The 23,545-nt window shown below is 37.6% G+C and overlaps 1 protein-coding gene across 1 annotated transcript; it reads right to left on the bottom strand.

Moving 5' to 3' along the window:
• SNRNP48 (small nuclear ribonucleoprotein U11/U12 subunit 48) lies at positions 1-18,206 on the bottom strand. The gene is made up of 9 exons (XM_047101656.1): positions 18,031-18,206; positions 14,591-14,704; positions 14,279-14,339; positions 13,151-13,225; positions 7,890-8,078; positions 7,324-7,445; positions 3,533-3,621; positions 2,509-2,673; positions 1-266 (listed from the first exon to the last, which is right to left on the bottom strand). The coding sequence occupies exons 1-9, from the start codon at positions 18,184-18,186 to the stop codon at positions 218-220; spliced, it is 1,020 nt and encodes a 339-aa protein (XP_046957612.1). The 5' UTR covers positions 18,187-18,206; the 3' UTR covers positions 1-217.
• Positions 18,207-23,545: the final 5,339 nt, after the last annotated feature.

Here is a 23,545-nt window from a genome sequence, read left to right as displayed (position 1 = left end):
TAGGAAGCAATCATCTATTAAAATATAAGTAAAACAAAATTATAGGGCATGATAGTGTACTCATGGTTAGAAACATAAGTACTTACTGAAAATCAATAATCTGAGCACTAAACAAGTCACAGAAACACATTCTTTTACTCAAAGCAATTGTAATTAAAATATTGGCATATTGGTTATCATGGCATAAGCATAATTAATACATGCACAAATACCTCATTTATATTTTTTGCTTTCTCCTTTTATGACTATGGTGTCTTTCCCCATCCCTGAAATGACAGGAGTGGAAAAAAAAATATTACAAATGATGGACATTTTAATATCAGTGTTAAAACGATAACTCACTAGTAATATACTTCAGAACAAGTTATAACATGCATTCAGAACTAAACAGTAATTGTTTTTATTAAGCTGTACACTCAACATAACTTGAACTCATGATCCTGAGATCTAGACTCACATGCTTTACCAACTGAGCCAGCAAGATGCCCCTAAACAGTTGTTTAAGAGTAAATGTAGAAAATTAAACGTTAAAACCAAGGGACAAAATTGACGTGGGGACAAGCAAAATGAGATTTTTTTAAGTTGCATTTTGGAGTTCCACTTTAAAGGTGATTTTGAATATACACTCATGAGAAGGGGAGAATTCATTTCAAATAAAATACTGAAGTCAGAAATGGTCTGATATCTTTATGCTGGCTTCTATCTCAGCTCCCTACAATTCATTCCACCTCAAGTGTGGATATCAAAGATTAGTCCTACACTACTGAGAAGGATGTATTTCCTACTGATACTCAGTTTATATTTAAACTCTAAATATATCCTCTCTAAAGGAAAATTATTTCATGTTTATATTTGAGGCTAATGTATTTAAGTCAATAAAAACTGACCAGAGATGCCAAGAATTACTCAAATGGAAGAAGCATGAACAAACCATAAGGAAGTAAAAGAATAACTCTGATAACTAAGAGTTAATTTGTGTATAATTATTATAAAATACCATTCATTATGTGAATCAAAAGGGATTACTAAGCAAATACTTCTTATTTATAAAAAAGGATAAAATCACAGCTAGCTTGAAACCTATGAAATGAATGACAGTGAGATGAGCAAAATTATTGAACCAATAAGCATTACTAATTCCTGATTACTATTGGCCCTGAAGAGAGAAAAGATACCATTTGAGAGGCCATTATTAGACAAACACTGGGCATATGTTACTAAGTAAGACATCGACCCGCCTTCAAGGAGCTCAGTCTAGTAGGGAGAGTAATAACATAAGTTCAATAAAAAGAACATGCTAAGCAGAGTGCTGACACGATGGGAGAGATCAGCTCTGCCTCAGTGAGAATAGGTTTCATGGAAATGACTAAGCTGGGTCTTAAAGGACAAGGAAGGGCTCACCAAGCAGGCTTTAAAAATAAAAATTAGGCAGCAGAACCTGACAGAGAAAGGCACAAATGTGGCACAGTACAGATGAGGAACTCTAAGTAATTCAGGCTGGCTACAGCATAATTTTGGCATTTCATGGGGTTTTGGCAAAATACAAGGATGGGTAGGCGGAGCCCTTATCCTGGAGGGTTTAAGAGCCATTCTAAACAATGTGAATTTTGACACTGAAAAGTTTTAAGAGTGAAAGTTCACTCTGGCAGTAGAGTAGGGATGTCTCCATATGAGACAAGCTTACAAGCAGATAGAACAATTAGGAAAAACTATCATTTTCCAGATGGACAGCAGTAAGGACAGAGACAAGGAGGTGCATGTAAAGTTATCTTCAGGTAAAACTGACAGCAATTAGGAACTAAATGGTAGGAATAAAATAGAAGCCACTAAAATAAATCCTTGACTTCTGCTTAGGTGAATAGATGATGGTCATCCCATTAATCAGAATATGGAATGCTGGGAAAAAGGGCAGAATGAGAAAAAGTATGTTCAATTAGAGACCTGATGAAAGTGAGATCCAGGCAGATGCCCAGAGGCAGCTGGACTACAGGAATAGACCACAAATGAGTTACATTTATTATTTTAGTATTAGTTCATATTTTTCTAGCCATCAAATTCTATGAGAGTTATTAACAAGGGCAAAATTGACTTGACATTAAAGTTTGGATCTTCTCTCTGACCCTATATACCCTTTAACTCAAGAATTAGCAGGAGAAACAAATAAGAAAAAGGAGGGAGGATGGAGCAGAAAAAAGAGATCTAGGCAAACACCTTGTTGACAGTTAACCTCCTACCTAGACATTACTTCCATATGTCATGACTAGGAAACTGACTAGGAGTAAAAGAGGGAAACCCACATCCAATCAGGCATATAGAGAACTATGCCACCAGAGCTGTGGTTATTTGAACTAACGTAAGACAAATGATACGAATTCTCATCAATTACTTACTCTCTGTACTGTAATTTACTCTTATAACCCATTTTCTCAACATACTCTACAACAGACAGATCTATTTACTTTTCAAAAGTAAACAGTTCAACATCAGATGATGCAGTGTTAGACTCACCTCTCTTTCCTTCTTCTTGAGTCCCAGTTTTTATCCTTATCTTTATTTCTTTTTCTTTTATGTGGACTCCTACTCCGATCCCTTCTATGTCGTGAACACTCAGCATCCAAATAGCTTCCACCAGACTGCCGTGAATCTACTGAAGCCGATCGCCTTTCTTCATTCCTGAAAAACAGAAAGAATAGTTCAGTTTTATTCTTTAATTTTTTTTAATGTTTATTTTTGAGAGAGACAGAGACAGAGCATGAGTATGGGGGGTACAAAAGAGAGGGAGATAGAATCTGAAGCAGGCTCCAGGCTCTGAGCTGTCAACACAGAGCCTGACACGGGGCTCAAACTCACGACCCTTGGGATCATGATCTGAGCCAAAGTTGGACGCTTAACCAACTGAGCCACCTAGGTGCCCCAGAACAGTTAAACACTGGTCTCCACCAAACACACACAGACACACCAGCTTAAAGTTGAATATTCTATATCAGAACAACGATAGAATCGATATAAATAGGTATAATAAGCTGGGGCACCTGGATGGCTCAGTGGGTTAAGCATCCAACTTTGGCTCAGGTCATGACCTCACGGTTTGTGAGTTTGAGCCCCACATCGGGCTCTATGATGACAGCTCAGAGCCTGGAGCCTGCTTCAGATTCTGTGCCTCCTTTGATCTCTGCCCCTCCCCTGCTCATTCTCACTTTCTCTTTCTCTCAAATAATAAACAAACATTAAAAAAAAAATAGGTATAACCTTATATTCCGTATGAAAAGACAGTTAAAGAAATATAGCTCTTAAATATTTTACTGTTTTAATATTTCATCAATATATTTGTTTCTCCAAAACTGTCAAAGGGCAATGTCACAGAGAAACCCTGGTATAATAATCTTGAGGAAGGACAACATGGAACAATTTAAGCATATTAATTAACTACAGTGTGTTATTAATGGTCTTGGAAATGCTGAAATTTAGTCAAATAATTATAAAGTAACAGATTAAAAAGAGAATATTTTCACCAGTAAACACCATGACATACTTTTCAGCATCATCCTCTGGTCTTTCCTGCTCTTCCTGCCAATGACTACTGAGTTCTTCCATGTGCACATTTATGACATCCCGAATCACCTTAGGAGAGATAAGCACCCAGTCTCAGATAAGAAAGTTTTTTCAAAAAATTAAGCTAGAAAAATCACTGCTAACAATCATCCAAATATTTACTAAGAGTTATGACAGAATGAACTGTGGGATATGAGTTTAGAGAATATTAAAAATTCTGTGGCCAAATTACAACATGAATGGTCAATGAAAATACTATAGGGGCACCTGGGTGGCTCAGTCGGTTAAGCGGCTGGCTTTGGCTCAGGTCATGATCTCACTGTTCGTGAGTTCAAGCCCCATATCGGGTTCTGTGCTGATAGCTCAGAGCCTAGAGCCTGCTTCAGATTCTGTGTCTCCCTGTCTCTTTGCCCTTCCCCCACTCTCTCTCTCAAAAATAAATGTTAAAAAAGAAAAAGGAAAGTACTATAATCGTTGCTAAACTTGCTAGTTGATTGCTATCTTATGATTAAGAAAAATATCCCTATTTTTAAGAAATACATACTAAGTATTTAGTGACCAAAAAATCATGGGTTATGAAACTTAAATAGTTTAGAAAAAAAATAATGCATAGACAGAGATCAAGAGAGAGAAAAATATACAAATTAAGAGAGAGTGCAAATGACAAGCAAATGGGACAAAATGTTAACAGGTGATCAGGGTAAAGGATATTTAGGAGTTCTTTGTACTATTTTTAGTTTTGCAACTTATTTGTATGTTTGAGATTATTTACAAATAAAGCTTTTTTTTTTTAATTTTTTTTTTCAACGTTTTTTTATTTATTTTTGGGACAGAGAGAGACAGAGCATGAACGGGGGAGGGGCAGAGAGAGAGGGAGACACAGAATCGGAAACAGGCTCCAGGCTCCGAGCCATCAGCCCAGAGCCTGACGCGGGGCTCGAACTCACGGACCGCGAGATCGTGACCTGAGCTGAAGTCGGACGCTTAACCGACTGCGCCACCCAGGCGCCCCCAAATAAAGCTTTTTAAAAATCTCGTAATTAAGATGAGAGACAAAATATGAAACATTATAGTCACTTCACAGATACTTTCCTATAAGATTAATATAAACCCCTTACCTGTAAGAACCATTTGGAAGTTTCTTTCTTTCCTATTTATCCATGCCATCAAGCACAGGGCTAGTGAACTGAGAAGCACAGATGAAACTAAAATAGAAGGTTACATTTCCCTCATGCCTAATTAGAAAATGTTTTAAGAAGGTACAGGGGACAAGGGGCAATCTCAAAGACAAACACTAAAAAGTTCAGTTCTGACTGAGTTTCTCCCTACTTCAAGGAAACTTTCAATGGCTCCGAAAGTAAAATGGAACAGTGTCCAAATTCCTTAATAAAGCCTTTGAAGCCTTTCATGATTTTACTACATCACATAGCAGAAACCAGCCTTATCTCCTACTGGAGGTTCAGAAACCCTAAATGCTAGCCATCTTGGACTACTAATGGGTATCTCAAAAACTATACCTCTATTTATTTTTAGGAACACTAACCCTTCCACCTGGAATATCCTCATCTACCACTTCCCCTCCTCCACCATATTCTCCTGAGAAAATCTTAGATGTGTCCAAGTACAATCCAGAGAGTGACATGAGTCATAGACACCTGAATTCCAATTCTAGCTCCAGCACTTCCCGAGTAGCCCCCCATGACTCTCTGACTAGCTCTACATGAACTCCGTGAAGCCCAAGTATTATTGGACACAGTTTCCACAGACCTAACCTTGCATAGATTCGCCATAGGAAAGAGCTGATGAACAGACATTCTTTATCCTTCCTGCTTCTCCCTTTCCCTCAAATGCTATCTTCTCTATGAAGCCCATACCAATCTTATCTTTTAAAAATAATCGCTCTTTTCTCCCATATACTTTGATCTCACTTTATTTTAGTACTGAATGAAAGCTGTATTTTGAAAGCTCTGTTCCACTTGTATAAACTATTCTAAGCTCCTTAAGGGTGGTGTCTGTGTGCCATTTATCTTTACCTACCCAACAGCAGTGTGTTATGCACAGTAACTACAGTAAGTAACTTTTTTCTGAAATTTGACAAAGTTCAGGTTTAGTCCAAACAAAAATTATAGAGGACATGAATGAAGCTAGAAATAGATAAAATGTTGGAAAATTCATGACCAGGAATTTGATAAATCACTGAAAGATTTGTAAACACTTAAGTTTTTACAGATGAAAGGTATTTAGGATCTGCTTCCAAAATTACCAATGTGGAGGAAGGAGGTAGCAAGTGAGGATATAAAGAAAATGACAAGGCCATAATGTTGATAATTGTTGAAGCTGAGTGACAGGGACAAAAGAGTTCATTAGACTATTCCACCCACTTTAGCATATGCTTGAATATTTCCATAATAAAAAGTTAACCACAGGGGCGCCTATCTAGCTTAGTCCCAAAAGTGTGTGGCTGGCTCTTGGTCTCTGGGTCGTAAGTTTGAGGGCCATGTTGGGTACAGAGATTACTTATATAAATGAACTTTAAACAAAACAAAAAAAAAAGGTTAACCATAAAATTGTGAAGAACACTAGCAGCAACACTTACACTTGGTTACAAGGTACTGAGACCAGAGAAGAAACAACTGACGAACCACCAAGTATTTGAGGGACTGTACGAATACTTAGGTAATATGACGAGGTCCCAGACCTCTACTGGAAGAGATAAGACTGAAACATATACTTTAATTATACAAAGAACAGCATAAGATTAAATGCTAAGCTATGTGGTACAGAGAGCATTAAAACAATAAATCAACAAATGACTGAGTCAACTAGCACCTCATGGAAACAACGGGCCTTAAAATTTGTATCAAGATTTAAAATAACAATAAAGAGCATTTCAGGTGAGAAAACATGTTATTTGGACAGGTAGATAAGAATAAATGTGTGTAATCAGATACAGTTTAAGAGACATGCTTGACTAAAGCAAAATAAAATGCTTGGTAAAATAAGGTCAGATTATGGAAGGTCTTAGAAATCATAGAGAGAAGTTAAGAAATAATGTGGGAAGAATTTAGAGATTCAATAAGGAGATTATTTGTAGAGTCTGGGCAAGGTAATTCATGTACCAAACAATTCATCAACTCTGACTATCCACTAAAGGACATCTGAAAATAACTTTGGATATACATCAAGAGATTAATACATAAATAATTTATACCAGACATTTCTTAAGCCCAAACATTTAGAAGAGTACATAAAAGCATGCTAAAATTTCTGTAAGGAAAAGACAACGGCTGTTTGTTGACCAACTTCTGTGTCTACATGCATTATCTCAATCAATTCTTATAACACCCCCACAAAATCTACATAAAATGTATAAAATGAAAAAAGTTGCCAACTTAAAAAGCTCAAAGAATTTGTGCAAGTCAAACAGCGAATGACAAAGAGTGCAATCAACACTCAAACCCAGGTCTAAGGCCAAAATCTATGCACTTATCACGATACAATGCTTTCTCAAAAGTAGGTATTTTTTAAGATTGTACAACCTCTTTACATAAGATTTTTGTACCTTGAAAAGGCCTTATTTGCCTGGTACAGTGGATCTGAAAGTAATGGAGCAAATACAAATCAGGTATTTGTATTTCAAGGTGGCCACCTTAAAGCTATTTTCTTTCAAAAAACCTCTATGAACTGTGGAAATCCATAGAACAGACTTAGAAAACTATCGAAGGGACATTCTGTTCTCAACAAAGCTTTAAGAGATTATGTAAAGCTTACCTCAGTATATGATTTCTTGGTTATGTGAACATTCTTAGCTCTATAGGACTGGCGTCTTCTTTTATAATCTCTCACTTCTGCTAGGATTTCAAGGTAAGACTTTGGACTTTTTCGACTATTATCTAATAAAAGAATAAAACAAAATTATTACATCCTTGGAAGCTTTTAGATTCTTACTAATTAGCAGGAAGAAAGACCGCAATCATCCAATATTTCAACATGTTTCCATGCATACAAAAACATCCTAAAAACTCCATATTATACAAATAGACTAAGTTTTATATCATTCCTTTTCTCCATTAGTTGAACCTAAGATTGTTAAGGTACAAAGATTAAAAGACCAGCACAGCTATAAGTGACATTCTTATAGAAGGAAAATATGCTTAATACAAAGGACAGAGAGCAAAATTTCATGCCCTGAGTAAATATCTTAACATATATGTGAATATCGGATAATGCAAAATCATCCTCTTTCAACTCAAAGTGGCCTAACAACTAAATCTTTGTAACACTCAAAGAGCGAAATGACAATTAAGAAATATAAAACTATTATATTCATCTCAAACCTTGATTGACTTTGGCAGCCAAGTCTACAAAGAGATCACTGTCATTTTCAATAATCTGAGAATCCGAGCGCTTTTTCTTCGTCTCCTCCATTACAAAATCATAGAGGGCAAGACGATCAGCTTGTGTTAGATCACAAACAAACCGTTTGTGATTCAGAGGAACTTCAACAGGTAATGAAGAATAAATCCCTAGTAAAAATAAAACCACAAGAATAAACAATACATGAAGCATTGTGGACTTAAAATTTACTCTTTATCTTTAAACATGCGCTGTAATAATGCAACATTAACACAATTGTTTTCACAGTAATCCCTAAAATATAAAAAATATCCGTCTGTGTCATAAATAATAAACAGTGACTTTATCCTCAAAGCCATACCCACAGAAAGCATGTACTGTGGATGTTTGCTATTCTCTCCAACAATGTTAAGACACATCCCATGAAGGCAAGCAATAATAACCATGAGATAATTTGCTCACAAGGAAACCTTCTGGGTAACAATTTTTAAAAGGCTACCCATATGATAAAAATAGTAACTTTCTTTCTGTTTATATGCTTTTTCCCGTAAGAGCTTGGGAAAAAATGCTTTCAATAGGTAATACACGTTGTAGTCCCTCTGAAAATATATTATAGAAATATGAAAAATGTGTAAAAAATGTCTTTTTTATATGAGACATCAAGTTAGATGCTCCATATTCAAAATATACCCCACTTTTGCAATGACTTAGAGCCAGGGACCAAAACACAATTAATTAGGTAGCAGAAATCCCAAACTTCCTCAGACCAGAGAAAGACAGGTAAAACTGAGACTAAATTTGTTTTAATTTTCGGAAGAGGAAGCATATTGACACAACCAAATTAATTTAAAAGAGTTAAGAGCACTGCCCCCCCCAACAGTCACAGAACTTTCTAAAATCTGCTCATTAATGAAAGAAAGTAAATACAATACCTTGATATGATGTATTAAACATTGAAGAAAATTTTTGTTTTGAGATTCAAATTTTCTCAAAGAAATAAAAATTTATGGTAACTGTAAATAAAGCAATTGTTTTAACACAATTCTTTCTAGCCTTCATTATTTACTGATGCAAACAATAAATAGGAGCTACTACCCTAAAGTAATAACTTTGGTTCACAGAACAAGTAAGATCAGTAGCTCTTCCCAGATACTTTTATTTGATAAAGTCTAGCCTTAACTTCCCAAGTAAAGAGGCAAAAGAATAATTCAAGTAAGAGCAAACTACCAACTAAGCACTACAACACAAAAAAAGAGATGACTTTACATTTGTCTACATTAGGAGGAGGGCTACACTGAATATGAGTCCATGAATAGATGCGGATAACAATACAGGGTCATTTGTATTAGTCGAAGGGTTTTGAATTAGTAGAGAAGGGTTTCCTTTCAAGTCAATCAATTTTACTATAATTGTGGCAGACACTATGAAAAGCTTTTTTATGAAGGCAGATGTGAAAACATTTAATTTTGTACCATAAAAATGAATTAGCTTTGATAAGCCTAATTCCTTTGAATATAGGCTTTTATAAAAATCTGGGAGAAAAATACAAAGATTAGAAAACACTGATATATTACAAACAAGATCCACATAAACCTTTGCCTATTATTTTTAGACAAAGAAATATAATTTCCTCCTTAAATTATTCTGAGTTGTCTTCATTCATCTTAAATTTCTGTATGGTGATGATGGATACTTAAATTCCTTGAAATTCAACGAAAATTCCAAAGATTCTAATACTGTGACAGTGGTTAAGATCAAGTTTAGAAATTTGAGTGATACTTTTAAAAGGATATCATTTGCAAAAAGGATACTGCATATCTTTAAATAAGGAGTACATTCAGGTTCCTAATTCCTCTTTATACTCACCCCAATTACTGAAAAAGAAAAAGTACAGGAAAAGTTAAACAACAAACTGCATTCAAATAATTCAGAACATAGATATTTCTGACAAAAAAAAAAAAGGATAAACACAAATAAGCTTACATTTCCATAAAATGTAACTTTTCAAACACAAGCTTCTACAGGATTTAGAAATACACCTAGACGTGCTGTAATCATATTAAATTCCATGATCCTCTACTTTTTTTTTGTAGTAGCCTTTTAAAAGCTGTAGCAATATATATATAACATAAAATTTACCATCTAACCATTTTTAAGTGTACAGCTTAGAGGCATTAAGTATATTACATTGTTTTGCAACCATAACTTCTGTCCGTCTCCAGAAGTTTTTCTTCACCCAAACTGAAACTCTAATCTACCTTTTTAGTAACTCTAATTCTTTCTTTTTAGTCACTTTTGCCATCACAGAGCATCTTAAACGTATGACATATATAATATTAAACATTAATAGAAGGTACTGGCTCAAAGATACAAATTCAGAATTTTAGGGAGAATACAGAGTCAATTTCCAACATCAGAGATAAAGAAATTAAGGCCCATAGAGGTAAAATGACTTGCCCAAGTCACACAAGTGGTAAGAAGAGATTAGGCCTAGAACCAATCTACTAGGGTTTCTCAAGGGTTTAGTATAATACACTGATCTTCAAATCATGGCCATGATTCAAATATAGTCATGAAATTGAAATACAGCAAATAATACTGAAAGAAAAAGATACGCCACTAAATGTAAAATGACTGTTTATGATTAAAATTAGCATCTTGGTTATAAAATTAACATCTTATGGTTGATAATAGGTAAGTACATCTCATGGTTGCATCAAGCTTTCACAAGTTCATGAATTGAGAATTCTGTACACTGAGTGGAGACCTGGTATGACTGACAAAATGGAAACATAAATATAACTTATCAAAAACTTACAACTTAGTACAAGACACACAAAATATTAATTAAATGGGAAAATGTAAATTTGCTTATGTTAGTCATTCTTCCTTCAAAGTAAATAAATCAGTAACATATTAAAAAAGATTCTTGTTCTAGGCTGTAAGATTTAAAAATGTGTAAGACATAAGTGGGTCACAAAAATAATGTCTATTGAGAAACTGCAGAGCTCTACACAAGATGAAAAAAAGTTTTAAAAAGAGGGTTACAGATCATTTAAGAAAAAATTCTTAACAGTTTAATTTAATAGAGTATGAAAACAAAATAAAAGTTCCTCTTAACTTTTCTACTGAAAGAACCATTCAAAGTAATTCTTTGCTTCTGTAAAGAACTAAATTCAATGTCTAATCCACCTTATTACTTAGTTAATATAAATTAAAAAACTTGAGAACATTAAGTTACCCACATATATAAAATTCTCACCCATTTCATTATCTTAATATGGCTTTCTATACATTAATGTGCTTAGAAATAAATTGCTTAGACAATAGAAATTACCATATATTAGAGCTAGTGCTAGTTTAGCATTCATTATCTCCATTGTTTTAAACAACATTGTAAGATAGTTTTATACTACAGAAAAGGAAACAAAACCTCAGGAAAACTGTCATTTGTACCAGGCCAAGCAACTAGTTTCTTTCCTTAAAATAGGCTTACAAATTAGAACAAACAATGAACACTACTAATAGCAGTGAGTAGGTACAGATTTGAAGTCTGTGATTACCTTGTACTTACTTATAATAGACATAATAAATAATGAATATATGAGCAAGAGCTAGAATCTTAGTCCATAAATTTCACTAAATGAAATTTTCTAACAGAAAACAGAATAACTCAGTTCAGAGTGTGCACCAAAATTCAGAACTTGGCCCTCAATCCAGCTTTGCTATTACCAAGACTTGCTATTATCTAACGAAGGAGTGTTAACCCATTTCTGTGTGTCTCTAATTTCTTCACCTGATATGGAGGGGAAAATATTTGTCCAGATTATCCCAAGTTAGTTATGAAAGAGAAACAAAATACATAAAACAGCTTTAAAAAAGAATCCATTTAAAAAAAAAATAAAATACTGAGAGCCTTCAGAACAAACACACCAGAACCTTATCATTACTCTCAGATAGAGTTTGTTTCCTTATCTGTAAATCAGATGCCAGATTAGATGATTTTCCAGTTCTCTTTCAACTCTAAAATAAATTCAGCAAATCTATCTGACTAGTTAAAGTCAAAAAGGCCTTTAACTATTAACCCCTCCAAAAAGACAATAGCAAAATCCTCTACATTTTTATTGGTTTGTTAACTAAACTGGGGGTAAGGGACAGAATCAATAATAAGGGCCACAAAAAGGCTTGATTGATCAGAGCTCAGTAATCTCTTCAAGTAAGAGTCAAATGTCTCCCTCAAAGAAAAAAAACTCTAGAATTTGGCAAAAAGTACATAAAAATGGGAGCTTTAAAACAGGAAATACAAGAAATGTGCTTCTGGCTGTTGCATGGAACCAATGTAATATACACCACCGGTAAGAGAGTTCCTCCTCCTGAAGCCACAGTGCAGCTTAAGAAAAAATCAAGTCCAGATATTGGCTTAGAACAAAGGGTAAAGACTGAACTTCAGCAAGGGAGAAACAAATCCTAACTACAGGCTAATGAATATAATTGAGCTAGAAAGAAAAATGAGGAGAGGGAAAAAAAAGGTAAGATGCCCAGAGAAATCTATCTTTAGAAGGTTCAAAGACAACTCAGAAACCCTTATAAGAAGGAGCCAGTAATGCTTTGGCTACATGTTATATCTAGGTTCAGAAATCTATTAACTCTATCTACTCATTTACTTCTATGTTTGGGATGGATTTCGTTTTCTTTTCATTTCCTAAAAGCTCATACTTAAAAATTCTAACCTAGTCTCTGCTAAAGTAAGTCCCTGGAAGAAGGGACTGGGCATGAAGGGGTCCACAAACTTTCTGAACCTGTATGGAAAACCTTGTGTTTGGGCTTTATTCTCAAATTTTCTTTCAGCCTAAGCCTTTCCTTTTACATTGTGTTTCAATATCCTTACATTTAACAATGGGCTAATTCTCAAGAAAGGAAAGAAATCTCAGGGTTAGACAATCTCAGTGGGATTTAGTTACCAAATAATTGGAATAAAAATGATCTACAAGATAATCTCACCTATTAGGTGATTCCAAGGCATGAAACCCTAGCTAAGACAGCAGCCCAGTGAGATTCTGCTATATTTGAGCAGAAAATATCTAACAAATGAAGCTGACACCAAACACATTGGCCTAATGTTAAATGTAAAACTTAACTTTTCCCATGTAACTGTTTGCACAAGATTTTTCTTAAAAATTAGTAACATGTACTTAAAAAATAGTTTGAATTATTAATTAGCTCAAATTATGATGCTACTTACTTTGATTATAACAATCACCCTCTTTTCCAACTGCAGTTCTAGCTTGTTTAATTATCTGGAATTGTGAGTCCTTATCTGTCAAAAAAGCACCCATAAACACAGAATGAATCATCAGTGTCCACAACTAAATTAACTAATTGGTTTCTAATCCAAGCTCTTTGGGCACATTGACAAATCTTCCAGAATCTTAAGAACAAAACACCCACATCACTCCCCACGTAATCTGAACGCAGAATTCTTTCAGATCTAGCTAGAACCCAGTAAGTAACAAGACTTCAAGCGGTTCAGAAAACATTACCATCAGGCATACTGCAGTTGTTGCAAATTTTAGCAACCAATAATAGCTACCATTTCTTGACTCTAGCTAAGCGTCAAGCACTCTTCTAAGCATTTTACATATATATCATTTAATCCTCACAAAGGTGCTATTATCATCATCCCCCATTTTATGAAGAAATTTAGGCAACAAAAATGTTAAATTACCTTTCTGAAAGTCACAAATCTATTAGTGACAAAACCAGGAGTTGAATCAGGGCATTCTGATTCCACAACCTGAAATTTTAACCTCTGTCTATGCCGTTAACACCTGGAACACACTTCCATACTCAGTCTGCAAACTGTGTTGTGTGGCCAGATTTTTGTTATAACCAAGAAAGAAAGTATCTGTCTTACTGTACAAAGCTTTCCATGACCTATTAATAAAAGCCTCATCTCTAAATTTCAGATTAAGCAAACTACTTTCACTGTACATTAATTAATCCTACATTCTCTCAAGGTACAAAATGTCCTTCTTAATCACAAGCATACTAAAAAGTCGATTCTTTTGATAATTCAAAAATGAAATATCAATGCCTATAGTAAGATATTTTTAAATTATAATTAAATTTGGGGCGCCTGGGTGGCTCAGTCGGTTAAGCGTCCGACTTCAGCTCAGGTCACGATCTCGCTGTCCGCGAGTTCGAGCCCCGCGTCAGGCTCTGGGCTGATGGCTCAGAGCCTGGAGCCTGCTTCCGATTCTGTGTCTCCCTCTCTCTCTGCCCCTCCCCCGTTCATGCTGTGTCTCTCTCTGTCTCAAAAATAAATAAACGTTAAAAAAAAAAATTAAATTATAATTAAATTAATACTTACTCAAAGTAATTGAAGGTATCTTCACATTCTCATAGAAAAAATCAGAATTATACATTTTATCCTAAATGGTAAAAACAAAAAAAAAGTTAGTATTCTTGAGTAACAGATAATTGACTATTTTAAGATTTGACATGAACAAAAGATTATATCATTTAAATATTTCTTAATAAAGTTTGCGAAATTAGGCAAGTACCATTCCACCCCACAAATGACTATTATTTTGACAGAAAACCTCACACTATATCTTCCAAATACTGTAAATTTATTAATGTAGGAATTACATGACAGATATACATAATAAATATAGGGTACCTCTTCTTCTTTGGTATAGCCCAGTTTCCTCAATCTACAAGATACCATGTGCTTTGCTAAAGATGATTTAGGCATGTGATGATTGGAATCATAGGGGCATATCACAACGTCATCCTATAAAAAAGAAATAGAAGCAAAAAAAAGGGGTACATAATATTTAAATAAATGATTATACCATTAAAAGTTTACTACTCGATTAAGTGGTACTATCCATTCATCTCTTCTGGAGGCCTCTTTCCCAACCCCCTGTGTGATGTATGTGCCCATTAAAAACAAAAACAAAAAACCTCCCTCCTTCAATCTCTCTCTCCTTTATAGCCCCCTCTCCACTCCTTCAAAGCCCAACCCTTTGAAAGACTTGTTTACAAACTACCAGTCAGGAGGTTACTAACAATCATCTTACTACTATAGCCAAAGCACATGTCAGACTCTTTAAAATACGTGAACTCTTAGAAGGTTACAATCCAACTGTTCATTTCTGTCATCCTCATACAGTCTTCACGTCCTACCTCTCTGGTTCCTTCTACTTGGTCTCCTCTAGAGACGTCTTCCTTGGGGCACCTGGGTGGCTCCAGTCGGTTAAACATCCGACTTCGGCTCAGGTCAGGATCTCATAGTTCTTGGGTTTGAGCCCCGCATTGGGCTCTGTGCTGACAGCTCAGAGCCTGGAGCCTGCTTCAGATTCTATGTCTGTCTCCCTCCCTCCCTCCCTCCCTCCCTCTCTCTCTCAAAAATAAATAAACATTAAAATATTAAAAAAAAAAAGATGCCTTCCTTGTTCTACCTGTACCCCTATAAATACTGATGTTTTATATAAGTCAAACCAGTGACTTTGTGCCATTTGATATACACTTACTAGAAGATCTCATGGCTTCAATTTCTACTATATAGTAAGGACTCCCAAAATCTAAATCTTTAGACCTGGATTCTCTCCTGAGTACCTTATACTAAAAACACTAACAATCCACTATAACAAAAATAAACTCATTATATTCATGGTCTCCTGACCCCCAAACCTATTCCTCTTGGGTTTCCCAGTTTCAGTGAAAGGTCCCACTTTCTCAAGTAGAAAACCATCTCTTCTCCCTCATCACTCACATCTAATCAATCACCTAGTCCTTTTCACTAAACAACTCTGAAATCCTACCACATAATCCATCCTCTCTGCCACTTCCCCACTTCAGGACATCATCATCTCTCTTCTGGATTACAACAGCCTTTGCCTAACTGCTCTGCTTCCAGATCTGTTGTCCCTTCCACTCTCCACAATGCAGCTACTTTGAATTCCAGGTCTGCTACTTACTGATTACATGAACTTGGTTCAGGTACTTAGCCTTTCTTTGCCTAAGTTTCCTCATCTAAAAAATGGGTAAAACGGGACTTCTGTCACAGATCTATTGTGAAGATTAAATAAGTTATACACGAGTTTATACACATAAAACAATTCAAACAGAGCCTGGAACATAGCAAGTGTCAATAAATGTAAGCAATTATTATTTTATTGAATGGCAAATATTATGATACAGTATGGCTTAAAATACTTCCATAGCTCATAAAAAAAAAAAATCCAGATTCTTTACTATGGCTGACACAAGGACCTTTAAGATCTGGACCCTTCCCACCATCATCCCCCTCTTTCTCTATAGCCAATGCTTACCTATCCTTAACCACCTTAGGTTTCCTGATCTGGTCACATCCTTTTCCCCTGCTATTGATGCTTTCCCTGTGCTTCACCCAGCTAATTCAGCATACTTTTATCAGCTGAGAATTCACCCTATCCAGGAAACCTCCACAGTCCTACGACAGCCTCCAATAACCTGTACTACAGCTAGTCACAGACTGAGTCACATTATAATGTAGGCTGATTTCTCTGCACTCCCCGTCACCACACCCAGACAGTAAGCTCTGCAACAGGACCTGTGACTACTGTTCACTGTACTTCAGCATTAAAACACTCCTGCAGAAAAGTGAGGCTTCATTAACTATCTGGACTGCACCTATTCCAGGAATGATGACTATCACGTACCAGGATTTTTAAACCACTGTCTTGAATAGCAGACCTTGGCTCGGTAAAATTTAGATGTACACTCACAGCTAATTGTCATAATTTTGGAATTTTACAAAGAAGTTTTAGAGAGGCAGCATGGCAATTAAACACACAGACTCTCGGGAGCCAGAATGCCTGGGTTCAAAATCCCAATCGCCCTTTACTAGCAGTGTGTCCTAGGCAACAAATTACCACCTCTCTGGCTTTGTTTTCTCATCTATAACATGTGGCTAATAGTACCTACCTCATAGGGTAATTAGAAGCATTAAACGAGGTAACTAACCTATATAATAAATAGCATAAGCAAAGTGCTATTTAAGTGTTATTAGAAATTTCAGTGGTAAGGAAAGGCATGGTAGGATCCACTCAATGGAATTCACAGCTTCAAACACCCCTCTAAACAAACAACAAAGATCTTTTTAGGGGCACCTGGGTGGCTCAGACAGTTAAGCATCCAACTGGTTTCCGCTCAGGTCATGATCTCACAGTTTGGTGAGTTCTAACCCCACTGAGGGCTCTGCACTGGCAGAGGGGAGCTTGCTTGGGATTCTCTTTCTCCCTCTCTGCCCCTCCCCCACTCGCGCTGTCTCTGTCTCTCTCAATTATATAAACTTTAAAAAAAAAAATCTTTTAAAAATTTCCACCAGGACTTTAAGAAACGTGAATTGTTTGTGTGTAAACTAAATATACTCTAACTGCCTTTGGGGAGTCAGTCATGTAATTTAAACCTGGGAGAAATTATTAGAGCTCGGTAAACCCAGAAAGAGTATTAGAGATCATGAATTATCCGAGTGAAGCGCTTCCGTTCCTCCCATCCCATGAAAAATAACCAAAAATCAGGACTGTTCACTCTCATACACGTGCCTACATTTTTAAAAGCAATTTTAACGTTCAAAAGAGTTGCTAGTCACCATCTCTTAGTGACATCCTCTAATAATCCTAGAATCGGTGCTGTCCCAGGCGGAAGCGTACAACTTTAAGGCAGAGACAGCTGAACTCCCAAGCTCTCTCCCGACGCCGAATCTGGTGCAACTGCGGCATCCATGTGACAGATGACAAAGCAAACGGCCAACACGTCTGCTAGCAGCACTCCGACTTCCCTATTTTCTAGGTAAACCCCAGACCTGCCACCCCTCCCCACCCACCGCATTTTCACCTCCTCAAACCCAAGCTCCGCGCTAGGAGCGCCGCACAGGTGGCGGGTGCGCGTCGTTCCGGCGGCTCCCGCGCGCCCCACCCGAGGCCCGCCGGCTACGAGGCGCACCAGGCCGGGTCCCGGGCGCCCACCACGGCGCTGCAGACGGGCGGGGGCTCCCACGCGGAGTCCTCCCCCGCCAGAAAAGACCGCAGGCGGAGAGCCCCCAAAAGGACCCTGCGCGCAAGCCGCCCTCACCTCTGCCGCCCCCTCCTCCCCGGGGTCCAGCCGATCCAGGCTCCAGCCCAGGGACGCCGTCACCTCCTCCAGCGTCCGGCAGCAGCTCTCCACGAACTCGCTAAGCTCCTGCTGCAGCCGCCGCCGCTCCTCCACAGGAGGCGGCTCGCCCTCCATGGCCGCACCCGGCCCGCCAGAAAGAAGCGGCAGAACAGCCGGCCCCGCGCGCGGGTCTCTGGGAGGTGTGGGCGGGGCCATGCCGCCACGTGACTGGAACCGCCTATAGGAAAAGGCCCCGGAAGGAGCAGAGCTGTCATTTAGAGAGGTGTTCCCCGGTCTCTTCTCGATGTTGCAACTTGGTGATTGCTCCCGGATGCGTTTGCGACGGGGCTTCTCTGAACTGCATTCCAGCCTGACCCCACAATTGTAAAAAAAAAAAAAAAAAAAAAAAAGTTTATGTCGCCCTTTGCTCAGTTGCCTCTAAGATGCTCCGTCCTTCCGACGAAACCAGGCCATATTGGGATGAGGCCTTCACTTAATCCGGCGACTAGTACAGGCCCCTGGCAGCTCCCACTGGACACTTGCCCGAACCTTGGCCTCTGTCTCGGAACTCGTCTGCGTCTACTCAGCCCTCATCCTGCACGACGATGAGATGGCAGTCACGGAGGATAGGATCGGTGCCCTCATTAAATGTTGAACCTTTCTGGCCAGTGTCACCATCAGGAACCTCATCTCAACGTAGGGGCTGGTGTACCTGCCCCAGCGGCTGGCGCTGCACTTTCTAAGAAGAAGAAAGTGGGAGCAAATAAAAGAATCAGAGGAGTCTGATGATGGCATGCATGAGCTTTGGGTCTTTTTGACTAAACCTCTTTCAACGTGTTCAATAAAAAACTGAACTTTTTTTGGGGCGCCTGGGTGGCGCAGTCGGTTAGGCGTCCGACTTCAGCCAGGTCACGATCTCGCGGTCCGGGAGTTCGAGCCCCGCGTCAGGCTCTGGGCTGATGGCTCAGAGCCTGGAGCCTGTTTCCGATTCTGTGTCTCCCTCTCTCTCTGCCCCTCCCCTGTTCATGCTCTGTCTCTCTCTGTCCCAAAAATAAGTAAATGTTGAAAAAAAAAATTAAAAAAAAAAACTGAACTTTTTTTTTTAATGGTTTATAACTACAGAAAGTTTAAAGACTAGTACAAGGAGAATTTGCAAAGCCGTCCTCCAGCTGGTTAACATTTGCCTACGTTTGCTTTCTCTCGCTCTCTCCACACACACACAACCTCACATACTTATTTTGCAGAATTATTTAAGGGTCAGGTGCAGCTGTTTCAACCCCCAAATAGGTCTGTATGCATCTCCTAAGAATAAGGATATTGTCCTGCATAACCACCATACATGATTAAACCTCAGATAAATAATAATTTCGTAAAACCATCTAATTTTCAGTTTATATTCAAATTTCCCCAATTGTCTACAAAATTCCTTTCACAGCCATTTGATTAGTTTTTTCAACCCATTAACTGTAATCGGCTCTTGTCTCTTTTAACCGGGAATGTCCCCCCACCCTCCTTTTTAAAAATTTTTTAACATATATTTATTTTTGAGAGAGAGGAGGGGAGAGGGGGAGAATCCGAAGCAGGCTCCAGGCTCTAAGCTGTCAGCACAGAGCCTGAGGTGGGGCTTGAAATCACAAACCACGAGGTCGTGACCTGAGCCAAAGTCAGATGCTTAACTGACTGAGCCACACAGGCACACCCCACACCCTCCTTTTTAAATTAAGTCATTGAATTTTGTCAGGAGCCTCAGCCAGTTATCTCATAGAATGTTCCTCTTTCTGGATTTATCAGGTTTTTCCCCCTATGATTAGATTTTTTTAATAATTTTTGCAAGGAGATGTGTATGCCTCTTTATTACATCTCATGGAGGACACCCATCTTAAATTCTCCTTCTATTAGTAATGCTAAATTTGATCACTTGGTAAAGGTAGAGAGCTGTATCACTCCGCTGTAGGATATTTTCCTCTGTGGGATGATACTTTGAAGCCTATGAGTCTTCTTCCCCAACAAACTGATACAATACTTCAGTGAATCTGTCATTATGTTAGGAGTTATAAATGATGATTCTCTAGTATTGTCATGGCTTCTGTATTTGTTAGCCGGCATTCTTACCACACTTTCTTTTTGTTCACTATGAAATCAAGGGATTTTTAAAATTTTTTTTATTTTTGAGAGAGAGCACGAGCAAGGGAGGGGTAGAGAGAGAAGGAGACACAGAATCCCAAGCAGACTCCAGGCTCTGAGCTGTCAGCATGGAAACCAATACAGGGCTCCAACCATGAGATCATGACCTGAGCCCAACCAACTGAGCCACCCAGGCGCCCTGAATCAAGGGAATTTTAAAATCATTATTGGTTTGAGGTTTCTTAATTCATTATTACATACTCTGTTACCATCACAATTCTTAACTGATTCTCAAATTGTCCCAACCTTGACCAGTGGAAGGTTGGTTTGATTCCTTTTCCTTGCTTTGATTAACCCAAGCTTACTTTGTACATTTCCTATCCAAGACCTGGAATCAACCCTTTTAATTTCCCCAAATGGTTTTAACTCCCAGAACCTAATCCCTCTTATATTTTATACTATTTTCAAGCTTAATGTCAAATCTTTGCTTCCCTTTGCACTTACTTCTATCAGATGGAGAAACTGTGGACAGAATAGCTATTTCAGATAGTACAATTCTCTCACCAAAAAAAAAAAAAAAAAAAAAAAGTTTTGAGTATAAATAAGCAGTACCCAAAAATACGGAAATAGGCCAAGAGCTGCAAGCAGATATGAAGGGATGAATTCCAGTTTATTCATACTTTGTCCACAGCATACCTACCTTTATCAGCATTTATATGTTTAGCTCAACTAGCCTAGAAAACGTGAGACTATTTTTGAATGTGAAATGATGACTGTCATTGAAAAGTTGTATATATACTCCCCTTTTCTGTGGAGGCTCACTATAAATGAGCCAAATCAAAACTTATCCAAGGCCAAGCAAGTCCTGTCTCTAGGACACAGCCTATCTCGTCTCAGAGTTTAATAACAACTTTCACCAACAGCTTAGAGGTATACTCTTTCAACCCTAAGAACTGCTTTACATGGATACTTATTCATCTGTTTAATCACCATTTCTTCTAGAGAGATCTCCTGTCCCATTCTAGATTAGGCCTCTATGATAGGCTGAATTGTGTGTTGTCCTCACCACCACCATCACCCCCATTCATATCCTGGAGCCCTAACCTCCAATGTGACTTATTTGGAGTTATGGACTGTAAGAAGGTAATGAAGGTTAAATGAAGTCATAAAGAAGAGACTCTAATGTGATAAAACTCAAGTCCTTCTAAGACAAGCAAGACACAACAGGGCTTCCCCCGCCCCACTCCTTACTGCCTACCATTCAGAAAGAGAGCTCCCACCAGAAACCAATCTAAGGACACCTTGATCTTGGACTTCTAGCCTCTAGAACTGAGAAAATTAATTTAAGTCACATAGTCTATGGCATTTTGTTACGGCAGCCCAAGCTGACTGATACAGTCTTCTAGCTCTAGCATGAAGATCCTTCTTCATTTCACCCAACACAGCATTTACCACTTATTTTTCTCTTCCTTTTATATTACGATGTGTTAATACCAAGGGATCCATGGCTTTGGGCACAATGTGTAGCACACAGAAGTCAATTATTAGTGAATGAAATTAATTTCAGGGCGCCTGGGTGGCTCAGTCGGTTAAGCACCCAACTTCAGCTCAGGTCATGATCTTGTGGTTTGTGGGTTCAAGCCCCGCATCGGACTCTGTGCTGACAGCTCACAGCCTGGAGCCTGCTTTGGATTCTGTGTCTCCCCCCTCTCTGCCCCTCCCCTACTCATGTTCTGTCTCTGTCTCTCAATAATAAATAAATATTTTTTAAAAATTAAAAAAAAAATTAATTTCAAGTCTTCCAGATTGGGAGGGGAGCAAGGAGAAGCAGGTGAGACAAGGAAGGAAGGAATGCTGTTTTCATCCGAAGTATCAAAAGCCCCAATAATTTAAGTATTATCTTAAATATGATCTTTTTTGCTTTTCACAATTAACATTTCATTTGTTTTCCTATTTTCTAGTCTGTACTGTACTTGATTATATTAATACATATTGCTGATATATGAAAGTTCTTCCACTGATTGCTTTATAGGTGTCTTCTGTCCCCATCCAGACTGCAAATGTCTTGAAGTCATATGTACTGAATATCAATGTATTGAATCCTCATAGTATCTAACCTAATACTAGACATAATAGGTATTCAGCAAGGTCATATTGATTTAATAACAAGTGTTTGAATTTCAAAAGCTTCTTTTGATACAAAGAATAGGTTTTATCTCATTGTCCTTCAACAGAGAGCCAAAAACCCTTCAGGACTCATTTTTATAGATTCAAGGACAATTCATACGTCTGAGGGGACAAAATGAAACACCATATATTTTGAGAATACCCAAAATAGAATCTTAGGCACTTCATTTTTTTTCTAATGGTATTGTGGTGACTTTTGCCCATGCTACTTAGAATTCACTGTCCAGGATAAACAAGAACTGGGTATTGACATGTGGCCTGGCCTCTTTACATGGGCTTCTTTCCAAGAGCTCTGCCTGGTACATAACAGGCACTTGAGAATGTTGAAAAAACTACAAAAGACCAACTTCTAACAAGAATTCAGAACTAAGATAGTTTTTTTTTTTAATGGTCATCCTTAATAGGCACTTAGTAAACAGAAGGTTTTAGACATATTAACAGAAAGATGCTGATAAATGCCTCGTATGTATAAACATATAAAATCAAAACACAGAAACTTCAAAAGTCTAAAAGTTTATTGCCAGAATCGCAAACTTCATAAAGACACCTTTTTAAAGTACATAGTAAATGACAAGCAAAATAAACAGAAAAGTTTGACCAAAGAAAAGCAAAGATTGCTGCTATCACGCACATATAGTCAAATTAATGCCAAACCAAACAGGTGCATTGAAGAGTATATAGGTTACACAATCCACAATCTAAAACTAAAGGAGACTCATTCCAAAATGTTTGGGTTTGGGGTGGAGTATTCTGGGGAGAACGGGATGGGTAATTTTCTCCTAATACAGAAGATGGAAATATTTAGATGAGAAACAGAATGATGTCTAGAATATCAATGATCAACTCAATTTCATCTCCAAGAACAGAAATCTGTATTATAGGCCAAAAGAAGTACAAGAACCGATCAAAAAAACTAAACACAGAAGGAACGAACTCTAGATTCAATTTGTGCTATCCTTACAACTGATTACCATTTCAGACACACTACATCCAGTGTATTAGATATGTTAGATGAGCTGAGAAGATAAAAAGCCAGAACAGTATTTGATTTCAACCAAGGTTATATCTTCCTAATCATTGAAACTCTATCACTATACTGCAAGCACTAGGTTTTCTTTTGTTAGTATTTAGTAAAGTGAAAATTCACATAAGTGAAGCCAAGGAAGTAGCAACTAACTGACTA

The sequence above is a fragment of the Lynx rufus genome, unplaced genomic scaffold (assembly GCF_022079265.1).
Source record: "Lynx rufus isolate CCGP_SWC_20201006 ecotype Redwood Valley unplaced genomic scaffold, mLynRuf1.p SCAF_6, whole genome shotgun sequence".
NCBI classification, from domain to species: domain Eukaryota; kingdom Metazoa; phylum Chordata; class Mammalia; order Carnivora; family Felidae; genus Lynx; species Lynx rufus.
Note: the sequence above shows the minus strand (reverse complement) of the source record. Positions and strands in the feature narration are given on the sequence as shown.